General features: G+C 50.3%; 2 protein-coding genes across 3 annotated transcripts; both read left to right on the top strand.

The window, feature by feature from the left end:
• Window positions 1–1,610: 1,610 nt before the first annotated feature.
• On the top strand, window positions 1,611–7,955 carry LOC134550414 (endonuclease domain-containing 1 protein-like). Its single transcript, XM_063397093.1, has 3 exons — window positions 1,611–1,749; window positions 3,765–4,083; window positions 6,114–7,955. The coding sequence occupies exons 2-3, from the start codon at window positions 3,799–3,801 to the stop codon at window positions 6,657–6,659; spliced, it is 831 nt and encodes a 276-aa protein (XP_063253163.1). The 5' UTR covers window positions 1,611–1,749; window positions 3,765–3,798; the 3' UTR covers window positions 6,660–7,955.
• LOC134550415 (endonuclease domain-containing 1 protein-like) lies at window positions 1,633–20,370 on the top strand. 2 transcript variants are annotated; one of them, XM_063397094.1, is made up of 3 exons: window positions 1,633–1,749; window positions 16,202–16,520; window positions 18,519–20,370. In XM_063397094.1, the coding sequence occupies exons 2-3, from the start codon at window positions 16,236–16,238 to the stop codon at window positions 19,062–19,064; spliced, it is 831 nt and encodes a 276-aa protein (XP_063253164.1). In that variant the 5' UTR covers window positions 1,633–1,749; window positions 16,202–16,235; the 3' UTR covers window positions 19,065–20,370. The 2 variants fall into 2 exon arrangements, with proteins under 2 accessions (XP_063253164.1, XP_063253165.1); XM_063397095.1 differs by lacking the exon at window positions 1,633–1,749 and adding an exon at window positions 14,404–14,649.
• The last annotated feature ends 1,835 nt before the right edge of the window (window positions 20,371–22,205 follow it).

The following is a 22,205-nucleotide window of genomic DNA, read 5'->3' as shown; positions in this document are numbered from 1 at the left end:
TTTCATTATTCCTGGACTTGTGGAAATGAAAGAACAAGAGTCTAGTACACTCAGTTTAGTTTTGAGTGAATGAATGCTCATTGACTCACAGAACATTCTGGATTGGAAAAGACCTTAAGGACCAGTTAGTTCCCCACCCTTCCATGGGCAGGGACACCTTCCACTATCCTGGCTTGCTACAAGCCCTGTCCATCCTGGCCTTGGACGCTTCCCAGGGATGGGGCAGTCTCATTTTGTGGGCAACCTGGGCTGGGGCTCCAGCACCCCCACAGTGACAAATTCCTTCCTAATATCCAATCTGAACCTACACTCCTTCCACTTCAAGCCATTTCACCTCGTCCTAATGTCGGGGTTTAACCCCAGCCTGCAGCCATGCCCCACGTAACCCCTCCCTCAATCCCCAACCATGGCGATCAGGGAGACAAGTGGAAGGGAAAAAGCTGGAAAACTTGTGGGTGGAGGTAAAGACATCTTAACAGGGAAAGCAAAATCTCTGCACACAAGCAAAGCACAACAAGGAATTCTTTCACCATTTCCCATGGATAGAAATGTGTTCAGCCACCTCCCGGACAGCAGGGCCCCAACCCCCCTAACAGTTACACGGGAAGACAAAACCCACCACTCCAAATGTCCCCTCCCTCCTCCTTCCTCCCTTCACTTTATATACTCAGCACGAATTCACATGCTCTGGAATATCTGTCTGGTCAGTTCGGGTCACCTGTCCTGGTTTTGTCTCCTCCCAACCTCCCAAGTACCCCCAGCCTCCTTGCCAGCCTGGCAGTACAAAAAGCAGAAGAAGCCTTGGCTCTGTGATAACACAAAAACGTTTCTGTGTTATCAACTCTGTGTTCAGCACAAGTCCAAACACAGCCCCAGACCTGCCACTGTCAGGAAAATTAACTCTGAACCCAGCACACCTATCAACTCCATGCCCTTGTCCACAGTCTCTCTCTCCAGCTGTCCTGCAGACTCCTCAGGTACTGGCAGGAGCTCTGAGGTATCCCCAGAGCCTTCTCCTTCCCAGCCTGCTGGGATGAAGCTGTTCCAAAGCCATGGCAATCAGGCAAGAGAGCATTTGCAGCCTGGCCATAGGAAGGATGTCATGTGAGGCTGCAGAAGAGCAGCCTGTGAATATGTGAGTGTCCTCAGAGACAGGCCAGTCCATCTAATGTCACCAGAGCTGTTCTATTGGAAACAGAAACACGTGCAGGTGCTGGAGCAGCAGCAGCTGCAGCTGGTGGGATTGATGAAATGATCAAGGAAGTCACCAGACCGTCTTAACTGATGTTGACATATCACGCTGCAGGTCAGCAAATTTGGGAGATATTCTGAGGAAATCATAAAAAACAACTGTCAGCCCATTTCAGGGTGTGTATGAACAAACTCCTCTAAATAAAAAAAAAAAAAGAAAACTTCTGTTTTCTATGTAATTCCCTGTTTATAAGAAAGGGCAAATTTATGACTGGGTATATATTTAACTGATGCTGACATACCATGCTGCAAGTCAGCAAATTTGAGATATTCTGTGGAAATAAACAATGGTCAACATATATCAGGATGGATGTGAATAAAGTCCCTTAATAAAAATAGAAGACTTCTCTTTTCTATGTAATTCCCTGTTTTTAAGACGAGGCAAATTTTTGTCTGGGTATATATTGCAGTGGCACTCCTGAGGATTCCACCAGTCCTTTCTCCAGGGAGAAGACAGAAGGAACGGTTCAGCTCTCAGTTCTGAGACTCTGCTTCAAGGTAAGCTCTTGCTCCTTCCTCCCCATTGTCTCCAATATTCAAAGTCCTTCCTGAGCTTTGGAGTAAAATTATACAGACAAAGCCTAGGCTGGAGTTGCTGAGCTCCAAGGAGCAATCAGAGCTTATGCATGCACTGAATTTTGCAGCACTTGAGTATTTTCTGTCAGTCAGGATGACAAGGACAGAAGGAATGATTTGGGAAAGAAAGTCAAGCCAGCTCACCTGAAAATTAACATCAAAACATTGAATAAGAAGGAAGCAAGAAATTATTGGCTACCAAAACACCAGCCATGACCTTGCAAAAAACCTCTAGAAAAATAGAAATGCAGTCTGAACTCTAATCTCTGCTTGGGAAATCTATTAAATGTCTCTTTCTGGAGAGCATATAAACCCAGACAGTCTGCGACTGCAGCAGAGGCATTTGAGAGTCCTCTGCCACTTTGGAGCTGTGAGCAGAATCCTGTGCTGCTCTTACCAACGGTAGGGGTTTTCTATATATCTATTAAGTTAGATATTCATTTAGATACAGTTTAATCTCATGGAGTGAGTCATGCAGAAGGACTTTTCAGACACTCCTGTGCTGGATTTGGCAGCTATGGGCATGCTCTGTCCAGTGCTGTAAAAAGTTCCTACTTGTGGTTCCAGTTCTCAGTTTCCAGCTCATTGGTCACCACCTTCCTGATCCAGGGCTGAGAAAAAGGACCACAAATGTTGGGTCAGAGCAGGGCTGTATGCAGCTTAAAAATCCTGAATCCAATGGAAATGGAGAGATGAGGGTCAGGGAGATGAATAAGAAATGAGCAAATGTACAAGGTGACCTGTCAAGCCTTCAGCAGTCCTCAGCTCAGACCCTTCCCAGCCAAGGGGGGGCTTTGTGCTTTAGAGGCTGTGGCAGCTTTCTCTCCCAGGAACCCTTTCAACTGCCTGTCCTGGCTGCCTTATTCCAAATGCTGATGATATGAAATCATTCCACTGAGTGTCTGGCAATGCAAATGGAAGCATCCCTGTTATCCCCAACCTGTGCTGCCTCTGAAAGGAGACAAAGCCCCTTGCTTGGTTGCAGCAATGCCAGGGAGCTCTTCAGCACTTTTCTCATAAAGGAATGATCTCACTGACTGCTGAGAATCACAGCAGCACTGAGAAAGTCAAAATAGGACAGATGGCTGTCCAAGAAATTCCTGCAACTGTGCCTTTGACTGTACAGGAAAATCAGTCATCCAAGCTAAGGGTGGGCATCAGCAGGAACCCCAAGGAATGTCTGGAAGAGGTGCCCCTCAGTGCTTGCATTGCAGCAGCCACTGTGCTGATAAGATAGAGGTGTAATCCTTCATGCTTGCTGCTACCATCTGCTTGGCCCCTTCATTTTGTCTCTCCATGTGTCTGCAAGTTCAGACCCTGGACTTGGATATTGTGGAAATGCAAGGTGAGCAGCAGGACATTGCCCAGTGTCAGCTGAGAAGCAGGACCCCAAGTGGATCATTTGGGGTTCAATATTGGGTCTGACTGGAAAGGCTGCGTGTCTGTGTGAACCTGGATAGGGCCAGAAATGTGTAGGAAGTGCAGCAGTGCTGTTCCTTCCCTGCCCAATGCCCCATGAGATTAAAGCCCAGCTCAGCACTGCAGGGGGCTGAGCAGAGTCCCTGCCCAGCTGCAGGTGTCTGCTGTGGGAAGGTGCTCAGAGCAGGAGGGAGGTGAGAAAAGGTGACCTTATCCATGACTGTTCCTCAGTTGCAAGCTAATGTTGCTTTGAGAGCTGAGGACGCTGGTTATGGCTTTTGCTCCTTCCTCCTCATGCTGAGTTCTCCCTCTGCTGCCTCCTCCGGACACCTAAGCCCTGTTTTAGGTTTCACCCTTACTGCCTTCATGATTTTTTCCATATCCTAGAGGACAGAAATGTCTCCTTTGCTGGTCTCTCATGATCCCCTCCTCTCTCAGCTCTGTGCCCCTGCACAAAAAGGCTCCAGGCCATGACCAGCTGTCTCCAAGCTGAATGTCCCTCTGCATTTGCCTTCCAGGGGAGCAAGAGCCCTTCACTGAAATCCTCCCACAATGCTGAGGCTGCTTCTGCTGCAGGTGTTGGCCAGCTGCCTCTGGCTGGGACACAGCGAGGTGGTGACGTCCTTTGCAAGCTGTCCTCAGTTCTTCTATGAGGAAACCCCCCCAAATGATGTCCTGGAGCCGCAGAAACCAGCCTGGATCTGCCAGCGCTACAGGAATTCCTATCGCTTTGCCACCCTGTATGACAGAGAGAAGAGAATTCCAGTGTACTCTGCCTACATCTACCAGCCTGGAACTGACAAGAGACCTCATAAGTGGTGGTATGTTGAGCCCCAGGTGAGTGTCTCTCTCACAGCACATCACCCTCCAACCATAAGAAGATAACTGCAGCATTTAACCCAACTTTTCTATTTCTTACAACCTCACTATACACACACATAAATGGACACACTGGATGGGAATTTTCTCACTGAACTTCAAACATCTGCACCACATGATCAGATGGTTCCTCTGATGCATCTGACACATCAGCAGGAGAATGAGAGGAATTATATCCCAAAGGTGCCCAGTTTCCTGCCTTTACCTGACAGGAACAGCAAATCAGATTACTTTGCATTACATTACAAAGTCAAATGATTCTCCTCCCTGTGCCCTGCTGTGGTGGGTGACCAAGTGATGGGGAAAATGCATCCAAGAGTGGCTACACTTGAGGGACCAACAGTCCTGCTGGATCTGATCCCCACTTTGCCCTGAACTGTTTTGTCCTCCCTGACAGAGCTTATCTGCTCCCAGTGAAGAGTCAAACAGGCTCTGTGGGTGGTGTGTGAGAAGTGAGGAGGAACTCAGAATGGGGTGACGTGACCCAGGGACAAAGCCTCGGGGGAAAAGGCACTGGAGATGAGAGGGTCAGATTAACTGTGGAGGGATTTCTGGAGTGACATTTGAGGCAGGGAAAAGTGAGGAGCATCAGTGCCAGTCCAGTCAGAAGGGCGGGATCTCCGTCCATGGGCAGTGACGCCTGAGCACCTCTGGCTCAGGCTTGGTCCAGAAGGATCCAGCAGACAGACAGAAGTCCAGCTATAGAGTCCTCACAAATGTCTTTCAGAAAACCTTCAGTAGAACAGGCCAGGCTAATTGCAGAAGAGAAAAAGAGGCAATTCCTCTCATTGCCAAGGGCAGAGTAGCAAGATGGCATTTGGGGGAAGCTGAGCCAGAGAATGAAGCCACATGCCCTACTCCAGAGGAAGACTAAATACATTTCACTCAATATGAACAAAAAGACACTGAAGTTAGGAAAAAAAAATCCTTTCATCCTATTACGCATAGGAACTCGAGATACTAATCTGGTCTTGCACCAATTCCTCCAGATAAGGGACGGTTGACACTTCTCTCTTTTTGTAGAATCCCAGAATGGTTTGTGTTGAAAGGAACCTTAAACACCGTCTCAATCCAACTCCCCTGCATGGGCCAGGCCACTTGCCCCTAGACCAGCATGCTCCAAGCCCTATCTAATCTGGCATGTTCTTCCTAGACCTTGGACCCAGGCCACCCAAAAAATCTTTGATTTTGGTAACTTTCTCAAGAAGCCTTTATGGAGTATTTGGTTTCCCCAAGACTTTTTTGAAGTTACAGGCCCCCCTCAGAGGCTGATCATTTGCATCTTCTTTTCAATGATGCTGCAGAAGATGTCCCTGGCCCAGATCAGCTCTGAGAAACATTCTTAGCACTGCTGTAACAGATTCCATTTACAATGATATCTTTTTGCTTCCTAAGAACAAATGTTCATCCTTGAACAAACTGCAGTCCTCCCAGGGAAACCTCAGCTCCAGGACTGATTTCCTGACACATCTCCCTGTGTGTGGGGTTAGAGGAGGCAACCTCTGGTGTTCCAGAAATGGGGTACACTTGTAGCAACAACACAAAAGAATCACAGAATCATAGAATCACAGAATCACAGTGTGGCATGAGGGGATCCAGGGAGAGCCCAGGGCTGATTTGAGCTGTGGAGACAGGAGGAAAGGGAAGCAGATTTGGCAGGGGAGGTGTCTCACCAAAGTCACCTTTCAGTGCCAGGAGCGGAAAATGCTCCTTGTCTCATGCATCCATCCATGCTCCCAGCACAGGCTGCACGCTGGATCACCAAGGTCACAAGTCATAATGAGAGCAGTCACATTCTGAGCTGCTTTCTCTTTAGAGCTCTTGCATTCATGCGGGAGGGGCACGTCTATGATTTCTCAGATCATACATTTTCATACACTGAGATAAGACAAAATGGGATCTTGGCCATCAGAGACTTCTGCTCCAGGGAAATCTTCTCCATTACTCCCATTCCCCATTCTAACACCTCTTTCTCTTTCCCTGTCCAGCTGATAAGTAAAAATAATCTTAATGAGATGGAAAGAGAGTCGGTCCTCATAGATGAACACAAGTTCACTTTAGACCAAATCAAAGACAGCCAGGCTGTCCGTGAAGACTACGACAAAATGACTGGTTTGTCTCGTGGCCATTTGAGCCCCTGTGGCCATCTGTATAGTAAAGAGAGCAAGATGGCGACCTTCACCCTCACCAATATCGTGCCCCAGGACACCAGTCTTAACAATGGACAGTGGAACATCTACGAGTTGAAAACGATGCATGAAAAGAGCAAGGGCTGTACAACCACCTACGTCATCACAGGTGCTGTGCCTGGGAACACCTACGTTGTCGAAGGGAGGGTTAACAGACCCAGCCACATCTGGTCAGCTGCCTGCTGCTTGGTGGGCACACAGCCCAAGAAGGCTTGGGGGGCCATTGCTGGGAATGACCAGAACAAGGTGGAGAACCTCAGCCTGGGAGAGCTGGAGAACAGGTTGAGGGGGCTCTATGGGGGGAGAACGGTTACTCTCTTCAACAATGCCTGTCCTCGGCAATAAGCCTCACATCTTGATGGAAAAGGCTCAGCAACTTTTCCCAGTGTCACAGAATCACAGAATGGGTTGGCTTTGATGGGACCTTAAGGTCTTAAAGATCATCTCATTGTGACCTGCCTGTCATGGGTAGGGATGTCTTCCCCTACACGAGGTTGTTCCAAGCCCTTCCCAGCCTGGCCTTGAATACTTCCAGGGATGGGACAGTCCAATCATCTCTGGGTAAATTTTGCTCATACCACAGCCTGCTCACAGTAATTTACTTCTTTAGAAGATCCCATCTCACCCTGCCCTCACTCATTATTAAATCATTCCCTCTTGTCTTGTCACTCCTCAGCCTTGTCCAAAGACTCTCTCCAGCCCTCTCAGAGTTCCTTTAGGTCCTGGACTCTCAGGAGGCTTCTCCAGCCTGAACATCCCCTGCTCTCCCACCCTCTCTCCAGAGCAGACATGCTCCAGCCCTCGCAGAGCTTTCATGGCCTCCACTGGACTCCACTCCAAACCAACTGCTTTGTATCCTTCTTGTGCTGTGGGCCCCAGAGCTGGAGGCAGCACTGCAGGTGGGGTCTCAGCAGAGCAGAGTAGAGGGGGACCAATGTCCTGTGCAGTGTCTGTGCTGCTTCCTTCTCTGGTGTGTTTCCAGCTCTGTCCCTCAGGGCACCTCCTCCTGTGCTCAAAGGCACCAAGATGTGGGCACAGCCTCCAGCTGCTTTGCTTGGCTGCCCATCTCAGGAGAGAGCTCTCAGGAACCAGTCCTCTCCTCTTCAGCTGTCCCTGAGGGTGTGCAGCTGACCTGTCCTTCACCTCCTTAGGAAGGCTGTGGGACCAGGGCACCTCACATTGCCCAGAGATCTTGTCTGGACATCTCCATGTCTGCAGATACCCAACCCCCAACAATACATGATGCTGGACAACCTGCTCTAGGCTGGTCCTGCTGCAGCCTGGAGCCCAGACTAGAAGATCTTGAGAGGTCCCTCCAAAACCCAACAATTCAGTGATTCTGTGATGCTGAGACATGCTTTTGTTTGCTTGCTTTTGAAACTGCAAATGACAGCAGCACGGGATGTATCCGACAGGCAGGCTTTGGCATCAGATCTAGAGAAAGCTTTGAGCAGCCAAAGCTGAATTCCTGTGATGCACTCCTTGGATACCTTCCTTCTCTGCTCTGCTTCTGAAGCTTTTCTGCAGATTTATGGGAAACTGATTTGGGCAAATGTATTCAATGGTTGTAAAAGATCAATGTGTGCCACATCATTGAGTTTGCCAGAGCTTACAATAAAAGTTATTTGCTGCAGTGCTGGATTGCAGGATCACGTCTTATAGAAACCACAAGTGGCTTCTGAATCAAATATCTACCACCACCAGGAATGTCACAGTGCCCAGAGCACCCTTGCAGGACATTGGGGGTCCAGATGCAATCTGAGGATGTTATTACACCCTCAGAAGTGTCATCTTCAGACACCAGTTATTCTCCAGGCAATGGGCATGAACAAAGTGGGCCAGGGTGCCAACAGCTCATGCAGGCTGATTCTCAGAGGTGCCACCTTGGGACTGGACTTGTCAGCTCAGGAGCTGTTGTTCATCGTCCTACTGGGTCTCATTGCTCAGCAAGAACCAACCTGTTTGGGGGCTGCACTGAAACACAGGTTCTGCTGGAGGTGCAGACTGAGGCAGCCCCATGCAGGTGTCTCCAGCTGTGCTGGGGTCCCTGCTCTGACTGCAGCCAGCAGAGCTCCAGGCCTGCCTCAGCTGCATCAAGAGATGCACCCTGGGCCACTGCAGCTGCCCTGAGGTCTGCAGAGCCTCACTGGGGCTGGCTGATGTGCTGCAGGATCCTGGGCAACACCCAGCCCCACCTGGGCCAGCAGCCACAGGCCAGGCCCATTCCCCACGGGCAGCTCCAAGGGCTCTGCACACCTGAGCACAGGGGAGCAGATCCCAGCACAGACACGGGGCACTGCCTGGGAGCACCATGGAGTTCTGCTCCTGTTGCCCCCAGCTACCAGAGCAGCAAGAGCCCTGCCTTGTGCCAGCTGGGCTGCACAGACACCTAGGAGAAGAGTTTGCTTTTTAGGAGAGCAAAGTGAGCACATCACTCTCACTGCCTTTGCTGGACAGCTCCTGAAATCTCAGGTCCTCTTCCTGGATGGATTTTTTTCTCCTGGCATCAATTGCTGACACAGCTCCTGATGGGATGAAAGCATCAGTGCGATTTCAGGCTGAGGAACGTCTGCAGACACCTTTGCTGTACCTCGGGGGGCTCCCTCTGACTCGCTCACCCACCTCTGCACACCAGCTTCAGCTTGAGACCACACTCATCCTCACCATTGCTCATCCCATGCCCCACTGCCCCCACTTGCCAGGTTCTGGAACCGCTGCATGCTCGACCAAGTGTCATGGTTTGACACTGGCCAAATGCCAGGCACCCTCAAAAGCTGCCCACTCACCCTCCCCTGCCACAGCTGGACAGAGGAGAGAGAAAAAAATTCATTAAGGGTTCATGAGTTGAGATAAGGACTGGGAGGAAACACTCCAGAGTAAAACAGGTTCAACTTAGAGATAGAAAAGGAGTTCATTACTGACAAAATCAGAGGAGGATAATGAGAAGTAAAATAACCCGTAGAGACACCTTTTCTTCTCTCAACCCTTCCCTGCTTCCCACCAACACCACAGGGAGACAGACTGTAGGGGTTTTGTTTGTTCATCACGCAAGGTTTTCTTCCCATGCTCAGGGACAGGAGTCCCTCCCCTGCTGCACTGTGGGGTCCCTCCCATGGGAGACAGTTCTCCTTGAACCTCTGCAGTGTGGCTCCACTCTCTCTAGAGTAGCAGGCCAACCAAAACTGCTGCAACACGAGTCCCTCCCACAGCCACACAGTCCTCCCAAATCTGCTGTGGCATGTGGCATTCTTCCATAGGGTGCAGTCCTCCAAGGAGAGGCTGCTCCAGCCTGGGAGCAGGAGATCCATCTCTCCACTGGGTCTCCCACTAGATCACGGCCTCCTCCAGGCATCCACCTGCTCCGGTGTGGGCTCTTCCACCACGGGCTGTGGGTGGATCGCTGCATCTCCAGTAGATCCCCACAGGCTGCAGAGGCACAGCTGCTTCACCATGGTCATCACCATGGTCTGCAGAGGAATCTTGGGTCTGGCACCAGGAGCACCTCCTTCCCCATGGAGACCTTGATGTCTCCATGTTGTTTCCCTCACATGTTCTCACCTCCTCCTCTTCTTTGGCTGGAATGAAAACTGCACGCCCCACTTTGTTTTCATTTTCTTCTTCTTAAATATGTTATCAGAGAGGCATTATCAACATCTTTAATTGGCCCAGCTGTGGTTCAGCAGCATGTCCTTCTTCAGAGCCATCAGGGACTGCATCTGCCGGACATGGTGGAAGCTTCTAGCAGCTTCTCACAGAGGCCATCTCTGTGGGCCCCCTGCTACCAAAAACCAGGTGGTGCAAAACCAAAACAGCAAGTCCATCAGCGCCACCTCTATCAACTTCCCAGGACCTTTACCTCTGGCAGTAATCAGAAGTGCCCTGCCATCCACAGCAAGCTTGTGAAACACATGGGCAGCCCAAGAGAGAAAAGGATCAGCTTGGATTCTGCCTTATTACATCCATGAGCAGTGTTGCTTTCCATTGAAACCAGGGCCTCTGTTAATTATTTGGAAGCTGGACAGAGCAACACAGAACACAATCAATATGGTGAAATCATACGTCCTCCCCTTTATTCCCAAAATGGCCAGTTATAGACAGTTTCAAATAATTTACAGTTGCAGGTGTTTTCTAATTGGTATTCAGCGTGAAAAGGAATGCAAACAATCTCAGTTTAAGGTAGCCACCATAGTTCCACTATAACTCTCTTATCTAATGCATACACACACCCTAATCTAAATTTTACCTGCACCACAGGCTTATCTACTTCTACACAGGCCCAAGCTTGAGGCCCAGATAGGAAAGTTCAAATCGCATTCCACAATACCTCATGTCCATGTTCTCTAAGAAATTCTGTTACCTTCCATCACTTCTGACCAGTGCTGGGTGTCTGGGGAGGTCCCAGATGCCTGGAGTTTGGCCATTGTGACACCCATCCACAAGAAGGGCTGCAAGGAGAATCTGGGCAGCTACAGGAATGTCCACCTGACCTTGCTTCCCAGAAGAGTTCTGGAGCAGATTGTCCTGAGTGTGATTGCACAGCACACACAGGATAACCAAGGCATCAGTTCCAGCCAGCAGGGCTTTAGGACAGGCAGCTCCTGCCTAGAGAACCTGATCTCACTGATGACAGACGCCCAGCCCAGTGGATGAGGGGGAGGCTGTGCAAGTGTCTACCTGGACTCACACAAAGCCTTTGGCACAGTCTCCCACGGCATTCTCCTGGAAAAGCCGTCAGCCCACGGCTTGCAGAGCTGCTCTCTTGGCTGGGACAGGAACTGTCTGGATGTCCAGGCCCAGAGAGTGCTGCTGAACGGTGCCACATCCAGCTGGTGTCCGGCCACAGGCGGTGTGCCCCAGGGACCCGTGTTGGGCCTAGTTCTGTTCAATATCTGTACTGCTGATCTGGTGAGGGGATCCAGGGAAGCCTCAGAAAGATCAGAGATGATGCCAGGCTTGGTGGGAGACTCAGCCTGCTGGAGGGCAGGAAGGCTCTGCAGAGGGATCTGGACAGGCTGGATCCATGGGCCGAGGCCACCTCTGCAGCCAGAGCAGAGCAAGGCCATGAAGCTGGGGAAGGGCATGGAGGGGAAGGCCTGTGAGGAGCAGCTGGGACAGCTGAGTGTAGAGATGCAGCAGGAGAGCAGGAATGAGAGTTCTGCCCAGCTCATCCCAGACATGGACACGTTAGCATTGGTAGGCCGTAAGCCTTGGCAGGCACTGCGGCCGTGGCAGACCGTACCCTGAGGAGGGAAGCAGAAGGGAGTGATATGCTGATTATGCTTAGCTTATGTAAGCCTGTACATGCTTGTAGGGGTCTCTGCTTGCCTGTAGTTAAGCACTGTTATTAAGAAACATTAGATAGGGTTGCTACAGTTATTATTGCTTAAGGGAGCACCTATTTATTAGTAACAGCTGAAATGTATAGATACTGGAAAGGTATATACACTGAAGCTTTGGGATCAATAAACCAAATTTTTGCATCTGAGCAATCAGTCCCATCTCTTGGAGCGCCATTAGCTGGGGTTCTTTAGCCCAGAAGAACGGGCTCTGAGAGATTATTTCTCTCCACAGCTCCCTGAAAAGGAGGTGTAGCCAGCTGGGGGCCAGCATTCTCTCCTAGGCAAGCAGCGAGACAATGAGAGGACGAGGCCTCCACCTGCACCAGGAGAGATTCTGCCGGGATATCAGGAGGAATTTCTTCACAGAAAGGGTGATTCAACATGGACTGCCTGAGGATGTGGTGGATTATCAGTGCCCTGGATGTGGCACTCAGTGCCATGGTGGTGTTTGGTCAAAGGTTGGGCTCCATGACCTCAGAGGCCTTTTCCAACAGAAATGATTCTGTGCTTCTCAGAGCAGCTCAGCTTGGAGCTGAGCACAGGGCTGCCCCAGCCCCACAAGCATGCTGCCACGCACCTTTCATCTGGCATTTCCTCTGTTTTCTGCTGGGCCTGGTGTGAGTGGGGAAGAGGGATGCAGCCCTTTGCTGAGCCCAGAGCAGGTCCATGCCCACGGTGGGGTGGGAAGCACCTCTGTTCCCTGGGAAGATGCAGCTGCACTGACAAGGGAGGGTAACTTTGCAGTTTGCTCTGTGTCTGTCCATCTTTGACGAGAGCTCTGGGTTCCAGTGTGTCACAGTCATTTTAGAAACCAAGGAAATATTATTTTTGCTGGGAGCCATCAGGAGACATTGCGACCTAAGGCCACCACACTGCAAAGTGGCTTGGACCATGCAGCTTGCTTAGTCCTTTTCCAATAACACCAAGGGTTCACATTCCATGGACTGAACATGTTGCCATGTGCTGTCCCAAAAGAGAAGGAAACAGGAGAATCAAGACAGTGGCATCTTCTGGCCTCTGCTTGAGAGAGCAGCTGAAAAATTCTTCTTTGGTCCATCAAGGAGGCAAACCTTCCTGTTCGCAAACTTTTAATAAGGTCACATTGTAAGCTGGCACCTCAGATTTCTGAGGAACTACTTATCAGTTGTGCTGGGTGAGTTCCTGTTACACTCCCTGCACTGAGGTTCTCACTTGCTGTACCTGGGCAAAATGCCCCTTCTGTTGGGAGCCAGGCAAGGAGGCGTTCAGGAATGCTGCTGACCAACCACTTTAAGTGTGCCACACACCTGAAGATGCAGCAGAGAACATTCTGGACAACCTGCTCTAGCTGATCCTGCTGGAGCCTGGAGCCTGGACTAGAAGATCTTGACAGGTCCTCCAAAACCACACAATTCAGTGATTGTGTGATCGTGGGACATACTTTTATTTGCTTTATCAGGGAAAGCAAAAGCTGTGCACACAAGCAAAGCACAACAAGGAATTCTTTCACCATTTCCCATGGATAGAAAGGTGTTCAGCCACCTCCAGGACAGCAGGGCCCCATCCCACCTAACAGTTACATGGGAAGATAAAACCCACCACTCCAAATGTCCCTTCCCTCCACCTTCCTCCCTTCACTTTATATACTCAGCACGAATTCACATGCTCTGGAATATCTCTCTGGTCAGTTGGGGTCACCTGTCCTGGTTTTGTCTCCTCCCAACCTCCCAAGTACCCCCAGCCTCCTTGCCAGCCTGGCAGTACAAAAAGCTGAGAAGGCCTTGGCTCTGTGTAAGCTCTGCTCAGCAAAACCAAAAACATGTCTGTGTTATCAACTCTGTGTTCAGCACAAGTCCAAACACAGCCCCAGACCTGCCACTGTCAGGAAAATTAACTCTGAACCCAGCACACCTATCAACTCCATGCCCTTGTCCACAGTCTCTCTCTCCAGCTGTCCTGCAGACTCCTCAGGTACTGGCAGGAGCTCTGAGGTATCCCCAGAGCCTTCTCCTTCCCAGCCTGCTGGGAGGAAGCTGTTCCAAAGCCATGGCAATCAGGCAAGAGAGCATTTGCAGCCTGGCCATAGGAATGATGTAATGTGAGGCTGCAGAAGAGCAGCTTGTGAATATGTGAGTGTCCTCAGAGACAGGACAGTCCATCTAATGTCACCAGAGCTGTTCTGTTGGGAACAGAAACATATGCAGGTGGAATTGATGAAATGATCAAGGAAGTCACCAGACCCTGTTAACTGATGCTGACATACCATGCTACAAGTCAGCAAATTTGGGAGAAATTATGAGGAAACTATGACAAACACCTGTCATCATATTTCAGAATGGGTGTGAACAAACTCCCCTGAAAAAAAATAGAAAACTTCTCTTTTATGTACAATTCCCTGTTTATGAGAAAGGGCAAATTTATGACTATTAATAAATATAAAGTTCTATATTGCATTGGCAGTCCTGAGGATTCAACCAGTCCTTTCTCCACGGAGAAGACAGAAGGAACGGTTCAGTTCTCAGTTCTGAGACTCTGCTGCAAGGTAAGCTCTTGCTCCTTCCTCACCATTGTCTCCAATACTCTAAGTCCTTCCTGAGCTTTGGAGTAAAATTATACAGACAAAGCCTAGGCTGGAGTTGCTGAGCTCCAAGGAGCAATCAGAGCTTATGCATGCACTAAATTTTGCAGCACTTGAGTATTTTCTGTCAGTCAGGATAAAAAGGACAGAAGGAATGACTTGGGAAAGAAAGCCAGGCCAGCTCATCTGAAAATTAACATCAAACTGTTGAATAAGAAGGAAGCAAGAAATTACTGACTACCAAAACTCCACCCATGACCTTGCAAAAAAACATCTGGACAAACCAAGGTGTGGTCTGAATCACTGCTTGGGAAATCCATCAACTGTCTCTTTCTGGAGAGCATATAAACCCAGACAGTCTGAGACTGCAGCAGAGACATTTGAGAGTCCTCTGCCACTTTGGAGCTGCAAGCAGAATCCTGTGCTGTTCTTCCTCAAGGTAGGTGTTTTCTATATATCTATTAAGTTAGATATTAAGTTAGTTAGATACATTTTAATCTCATGGAGTGCGTCATGCAGAAGAACTTTTCAGACACTCCTCTGTTTGATTTGGGTCAGCTATGGGCATGTTCTGCCCAGTGCTGTAAAAAGTCCCAACTTGTGGTTCCAGTTCTCAGTTTCCAGCTCATTGGTCACCACCTTCCTGATCCAGGGCTGAAAAAGAGAAAAAGGACCACAAATGTTGGGTCAGAGCAGGGCTGTGTGCAGCTCAACATCCTGATTCCAATGGAAATGGAGAGATGAGGGTCAGGGAGATGCATAAGAAAAGATCAACTGTACAAGGTGACTTGTCAAGCCTTCAGCAGTCCTCAGCTCAGACCCTTCCCAGCCAAGGGTGGGCTTTGTGCTTTAGAGGCTGTGGCAGCTTTCTCTCCCAGGAACCCTTTCAACTGCCTGTCCTGGCTGCCTTATTCCAAATGCTGATGATATGAAATCATTCCACTGAGTGTCTGGCAATGCAAATGGAAGCATCCCTGTTATCCCCAACCTGTGCTGCCTCTGAAAGGAGACAAAGCCCCTCGCTTGGTTGCAGCAATCCCAGGGAGCTCTTCAGCACTTTTCTCATAAAGGAATGATCTCACTGACTGCTGAGAATCACAGCAGCACTGAGAAAGTCAAAATAGGACAGGTGGCTGTCCAAGAAATTCCTGCAACTGTGCCTTTGACTGTACAGGAAAATCAGTCAGCAAAGCTAAGGGTGGGCATCAGCAGGAACCTCAAGGAACCTCATGAAGAGGTGCCCCTCAGTGCTTGCATTGCAGCAGCCACTGTGCTGATAAGATAGAGGTGTAATCCCTCATGCTTGCTGCTACCATCTGCTTGGCCCCTTCATTTTGTCTCTCCATGTGTCTGCAAGTTCAGACCCTGGGGTTGGATATTGTGGAAATGCAAGGTGAGCAGCAGGACATTGCCCAATGTCAGCTGAGAAGCAGGACCCCAAGTGGATCATTTGGGGTTCAGGTTCAATATTGGGTCTGACTGGAAGGGCTGCGTGTCTGTGTGAACCTGGATAGGGCCAGAAATGTGTAGGAAGTGCACCAGTGCTGTTCTTTCCCTGCCCAATGCCCCATGAGATTAAAGCCCAGCTCAGCACTGCAGGGGGCTGAGCAGAGTCCCTGCCCAGCTGCAGGTGTCTGCTGTGGGAAGGTGCTCAGAGCAGGAGGGAGGTGGGAAAAGGTGACCTTGTCCCAGGACTGTGCCTCAGTTGCAAGCTCACATTGCTTTGAGAGCTGATTACACTGATTATGGCTTTTGCTCCTTTCTCCTCAGGCTGAGTTCTCCCTTTGCTGCCTCCTCCAGGTCCCTAACCCCTCTTTTAGGTTTCACCCTTACTGCCTTCATGATTTTTCCATATCCTAGAGGATAGAAATGTCTCCTTTCCTGGTCTCTCATGATCCCCTCCTCTGCCAGCTCTGTGCCCCTGCACAAAAAGGCTCCAGGCCATGACCAGCTGTCTCCAAGCTGAGTGTCCCTCTGCATTTGCCTTCCAGGGGAGCAAGAGCCCTTCCCTGAAATCCTCCCACAATGCTGTGGCTGCTGCTGCTGCAGGTGTTGGCCAGCTGCCTCTGGCTGGGGCACAGCGAGGTGGTGATGCCCTTTGCAAGCTGTCCCCAGTTTTTCTATGGGGGAACCCCCCCAAATAATGTCCTGGAGCCAAAGAAACCAGCCTGGATCTGCCAGCGCTACAGGAATTCCTATCACTTTGCAACCCTGTACGACAGAGATGGGAGAATTCCAGTGTACTCTGCCTACATCTACCAGCCAGGATCTGGCATTGGACCAGAATCAGTCTGGTTTGTTGAGCCCCAGGTGAGTGTCTCTCTCACAGCACATCACCCTCCAACCACTCAGAGATGATCTGCAGCACTTAAATTACTACTTCTATTCCCTACCACTACACATATGGAAATGGACACACTGGATGGGAATTTTCTCATTCAACTTCTAACACCTGCACCACACGGGTCCTCTCATGCATCTGACACATCAGCAGGAGAATGAGAGGAATTATATCCCAAAGGTGCCCAGTTTCCTGCCTTGACCTGACAGGAACAGCAAATCAGATCACTTTGCATCACATGACAAAGTCAAATGATTCCTCTCCCTGTGTGGTGGGTGACCAAGTGATGGGGAAAAGGCATCCAAGAGAGGCTACACTTGAGGGACCAACAGTCCTGCTGGATCTGATCCCTACTTTGCCCTGAGCTGTTCTGAATCCCTGACAGAGCTTATCTGCTCCCAGTGAAGAGCCAAACAGGCTCTGTGAGTGGCATGAGAGAATTGAGAAAAAACTCAGAATGGGGTGACGTGACGCAGGGCCAAAGCCTCGGGGGAAAAGGCACTGGAGATGAGCCGGACAGGTTAACTGTGGAGGGATTTCTGGAGTGACGATTGAGGCAGTGAAAAGTGAGGAGCATCAGTGCCAGTCCAGTCAGAAGGGTGGGATCTCCATCCATGGGCAGTGACCCCTGAGCACCTCTGGCTCAGGCTTGGTCCAGAAGGATCCAGCAGACAGACAGAAGTCCACAGCCTATAGAGCCCTCACAAATGTCTTTCAGAAAACCTTCAGTAGAACAGGCCAGGCCAATTGCAGAAGAGAAAAAGAGGCAATTCCTCTCATTGCCAAGGGCAGAGTAGCAGGATGGCATTTGGGGGAAGATGAGCCAGGGAATGAAGCCACATGCCCTACTCCAGAGGAAGACTAAATACATTTCACTAGATATGAACAAAAAGACATTGAAGTTAGGAAAAAAATAATCATTTCATCCTATTACGCATAGGAACTCGAGATACTAATCTGGTCTTGCACCAGTGCAGCCTCCAGACAAGGGACGGTTGACACTTCTCTCCCTTTGTAGAATCACAGAATGGTTTGTTTTGGAAGGAACCTTAAACACCATCTCAATCCAACTCCCCTGCATGGGCCAGGCCACTTGCCCCTAGACCAGCATGCTCCAAGCCCTGTCTAATCTGGCATGTTCTTCCTAGACCTTGGACCAAGGCCACCCAAAATATCTTTGATTTTGCTAACTTTCTCCAGAGGCCTTTTTGGAGTACTTAGTTGCACAAAGACTTTTTTGAAGTTACAGGCCCCCCTCAGAGGCTGATCATTTGCATCTTCTTTTCATTGATACTGCAGAAGATGCTCCCTGGCCCAGATCAGCTCTGAGAAACATTCTTAGCACTGCTGTAACAGATTCCATTTACAATGACATCTTTTTGCTTCCTAAGAACAAATGTTCATCCTTGAACAAACTGCAGTCCTCCCAGGGAAACCTCAGCTCCAGGACTGATTTCCTGACACATCTCCCTGTGTGTGGGGTTAGAGGAGGCAACTTCTGGTGTTCCAGAAGTGAAGTACACTTGTAGCAACAACACAAAAGAATCACAGAATCATAGAGTGGCATGAGGGGATCCAGGGAGAGCCCAGGGCCGATTTGGGCTGTGGAGACAGGAGGAAAGGGAAGCAGATTTGGCAGGGGAGGTGTCTCACCAAAGTCACCTTTCAGTGCCAGGAGTGGAAAATGCTCCTTGGCTCATGCATCCATCCATGCTCCCAGCACAGGCTGCACGCTGGATCCCAAAGGTCACAAGTCATAATGAGAGCAGTCACATTCTGAGCTGCTTTCTCTTTAGAGCTCTTGCATTCATGCAGGAGTGGGATATCTATGATTTCTCAGATCATACATTTTCATACACTGAGATAACACAAAATGGGATCTTGGCCATCAGAGACTTCTGCTCCAGGGAAATCTTCTCCATTACTTCATTGCCCATTCTAACACCTCTTTCTTTTTCCCTGTTCAGCTGATAAGTAAAAATAATCTTAAAGACATGGAAACAGAGTTGTTCCTCATAGAAAACTACGATTTCACCCCTGATCAAATCAAACAGAGCCAGGCTGTTGATGATGACTACAGTCACCTGCTTGGTTTGTCTCGTGGCCGTTTGAACCCCAGTGGCCATCACAATAGTACAGATAGCCGGACGGCGACCTTCACCCTCACCAATGTAGTGCCTATGGACAAGAGTCTGTACATTGGTCAGTGGAACGTCTACGAGTTTAGAACGATGCCTGAAAAGAGCAAGGGCTGTACAACCACCTACGTCATCACGGGTGCTGTGCCTGGGAACACCACCGTCGCTGAAGGGAGGGTTAACAGACCCAGCCACATCTGGTCAGCTGCCTGCTGCTTGGTGGGCACACAGCCCAAGAAGGCTTGGGGGGCCATTGCTGATAATTACCAGAACCAGTTGGAGGTCCTCAGCCTGGGAGAGCTGGAGAACAGGTTGAGGGGGCACTATGGGGCGACAGAGGTTACTCTGTTCAAAAATGCCTGTCCTCGGGAATAAGCCTCACATCCTTGGTGGAAAAGGCTTGGTGGCTTTTGCCACATGCCATAGAATCACAGAATCACAGAATGGGTTGGCTTTGATGGGATCTTAAAGTCTTAAAGATCATCTCATTCTGACCTGCCTGCCATGGGCAGGGATGCCTTCCCCTACACCAGGTTGTTCCAAGCCCTTCCCAGCCTGGCCTTGAATACTTCCAGGGATGGGACAGTCCAATCATCTCTGGGTAAATTTTGCTCATACCACAGCCTGCTCACAGTAATTTACTTCTTTAGAAGATCCCATCTCACCCTGCCATGCATCAGAGTGAAACCATTCCCTCTTGTCCTGTCACTCCTCAGCCTTGTCCAGAGACCCTCTCCAGCCCTCTCAGAGTTCCTTTAGGTCCTGGACTCTCAGGAGGCTTCTCCAGCCTGAACATCCCCTGCTCTCTCACCCTCTCTCCAGAGCAGACATGCTCCAGCCCTTGGAGAGCTTTCATGGCCTCCACTGGATTCCACTCCAAACCAACTGCTTTGTATCCTTCTTGTGCTGTGGGCCCCAGAGCTGGAGGCAGCACTGCAGGTGGGGTCTCAGCAGAGCAGAGTAGAGGGGGACCAATGTCCTGTGCAGTGTCTGTGCTGCTTCCTTCTCTGGTGTGTTTCCAGCTCTGTCCCTCAGGGCACCTCCTCCTGTGCTCAAAGGCACCAAGATGTGGGCACAGCCTCCAGCTGCTTTGCTTGGCTGCCCATCTCAGGAGAGAGCTCTCAGGAACCAGTCCTCTCCTCTTCAGCTGTCCCTGAGGGTGTGCAGCTGACCTGTCCTTCACCTCCTTAGGAAGGCTGTGGGACCAGGGCACCTCACATTGCCCAGAGATCTTGTCTGGACATCTCCATGTCTGCAGATACCCAACCCCCAACAATACATGATGCTGGACAACCTGCTCTAGGCTGGTCCTGCTGCAGCCTGGAGCCCAGACTAGAAGATCTTGAGAGGTCCCTCCAAAACCCAACAATTCAGTGATTCTGTGATGCTGAGACATGCTTTTGTTTGCTTGCTTTTGAAACTGCAAATGACAGCAGCACGGGATGTATCCGACAGGCAGGCTTTGGCATCAGATCTAGAGAAAGCTTTGAGCAGCCAAAGCTGAATTCCTGTGATGCACTCCTTGGATACCTTCCTTCTCTGCTCTGCTTCTGAAGCTTTTCTGCAGATTTATGGGAAACTGATTTGGGCAAATGTATTCAATGGTTGTAAAAGATCAATGTGTGCCACATCATTGAGTTTGCCAGAGCTTACAATAAAAGTTATTTGCTGCAGTGCTGGATTGCAGGATCACGTCTTATAGAAACCACAAGTGGCTTCTGAATCAAATATCTACCACCACCAGGAATGTCACAGTGCCCAGAGCACCCTTGCAGGACATTGGGGGTCCAGATGCAATCTGAGGATGTTATTACACCCTCAGAAGTGTCATCTTCAGACACCAGTTATTCTCCAGGCAATGGGCATGAACAAAGTGGGCCAGGGTGCCAACAGCTCATGCAGGCTGATTCTCAGAGGTGCCACCTTGGGACTGGACTTGTCAGCTCAGGAGCTGTTGTTCATCGTCCTACTGGGTCTCATTGCTCAGCAAGAACCAACCTGTTTGGGGGCTGCACTGAAACACAGGTTCTGCTGGAGGTGCAGACTGAGGCAGCCCCATGCAGGTGTCTCCAGCTGTGCTGGGGTCCCTGCTCTGACTGCAGCCAGCAGAGCTCCAGGCCTGCCTCAGCTGCATCAAGAGATGCACCCTGGGCCACTGCAGCTGCCCTGAGGTCTGCAGAGCCTCACTGGGGCTGGCTGATGTGCTGCAGGATCCTGGGCAACACCCAGCCCCACCTGGGCCAGCAGCCACAGGCCAGGCCCATTCCCCAGGGGCAGCTCCAAGGGCTCTGCACACCTGAGCACAGGGGAGCAGATCCCAGCACAGACACGGGGCACTGCCTGGGAGCACCATGGAGTTCTGCTCCTGTTGCCCCCAGCTACCAGAGCAGCAAGAGCCCTGCCTTGTGCCAGCTGGGCTGCACAGACACCTAGGAGAAGAGTTTGCTTTTTAGGAGAGCAAAGTGAGCACATCACTCTCACTGCCTTTGCTGGACAGCTCCTGAAATCTCAGGTCCTCTTCCTGGATGGATTTTTTTCTCCTGGCATCAATTGCTGACACAGCTCCTGATGGGATGAAAGCATCAGTGCGATTTCAGGCTGAGGAACGTCTGCAGACACCTTTGCTGTACCTCGGGGGGCTCCCTCTGACTCGCTCACCCACCTCTGCACACCAGCTTCAGCTTGAGACCACACTCATCCTCACCATTGCTCATCCCATGCCCCACTGCCCCCACTTGCCAGGTTCTGGAACCGCTGCATGCTCGACCAAGTGTCATGGTTTGACACTGGCCAAATGCCAGGCACCCTCAAAAGCTGCCCACTCACCCTCCCCTGCCACAGCTGGACAGAGGAGAGAGAAAAAAATTCATTAAGGGTTCATGAGTTGAGATAAGGACTGGGAGGAAACACTCCAGAGTAAAACAGGTTCAACTTAGAGATAGAAAAGGAGTTCATTACTGACAAAATCAGAGGAGGATAATGAGAAGTAAAATAACCCGTAGAGACACCTTTTCTTCTCTCAACCCTTCCCTGCTTCCCACCAACACCACAGGGAGACAGACTGTAGGGGTTTTGTTTGTTCATCACGCAAGGTTTTCTTCCCATGCTCAGGGACAGGAGTCCCTCCCCTGCTGCACTGTGGGGTCCCTCCCATGGGAGACAGTTCTCCTTGAACCTCTGCAGTGTGGCTCCACTCTCTCTAGAGTAGCAGGCCAACCAAAACTGCTGCAACACGAGTCCCTCCCACAGCCACACAGTCCTCCCAAATCTGCTGTGGCATGTGGCATTCTTCCATAGGGTGCAGTCCTCCAAGGAGAGGCTGCTCCAGCCTGGGAGCAGGAGATCCATCTCTCCACTGGGTCTCCCACTAGATCACGGCCTCCTCCAGGCATCCACCTGCTCCGGTGTGGGCTCTTCCACCACGGGCTGTGGGTGGATCGCTGCATCTCCAGTAGATCCCCACAGGCTGCAGAGGCACAGCTGCTTCACCATGGTCATCACCATGGTCTGCAGAGG

This window comes from Prinia subflava, chromosome 4 (assembly GCF_021018805.1).
Source record: "Prinia subflava isolate CZ2003 ecotype Zambia chromosome 4, Cam_Psub_1.2, whole genome shotgun sequence".
NCBI classification, from domain to species: Eukaryota; Metazoa; Chordata; class Aves; order Passeriformes; family Cisticolidae; genus Prinia; species Prinia subflava.
Note: the sequence above shows the minus strand (reverse complement) of the source record. Positions and strands in the feature narration are given on the sequence as shown.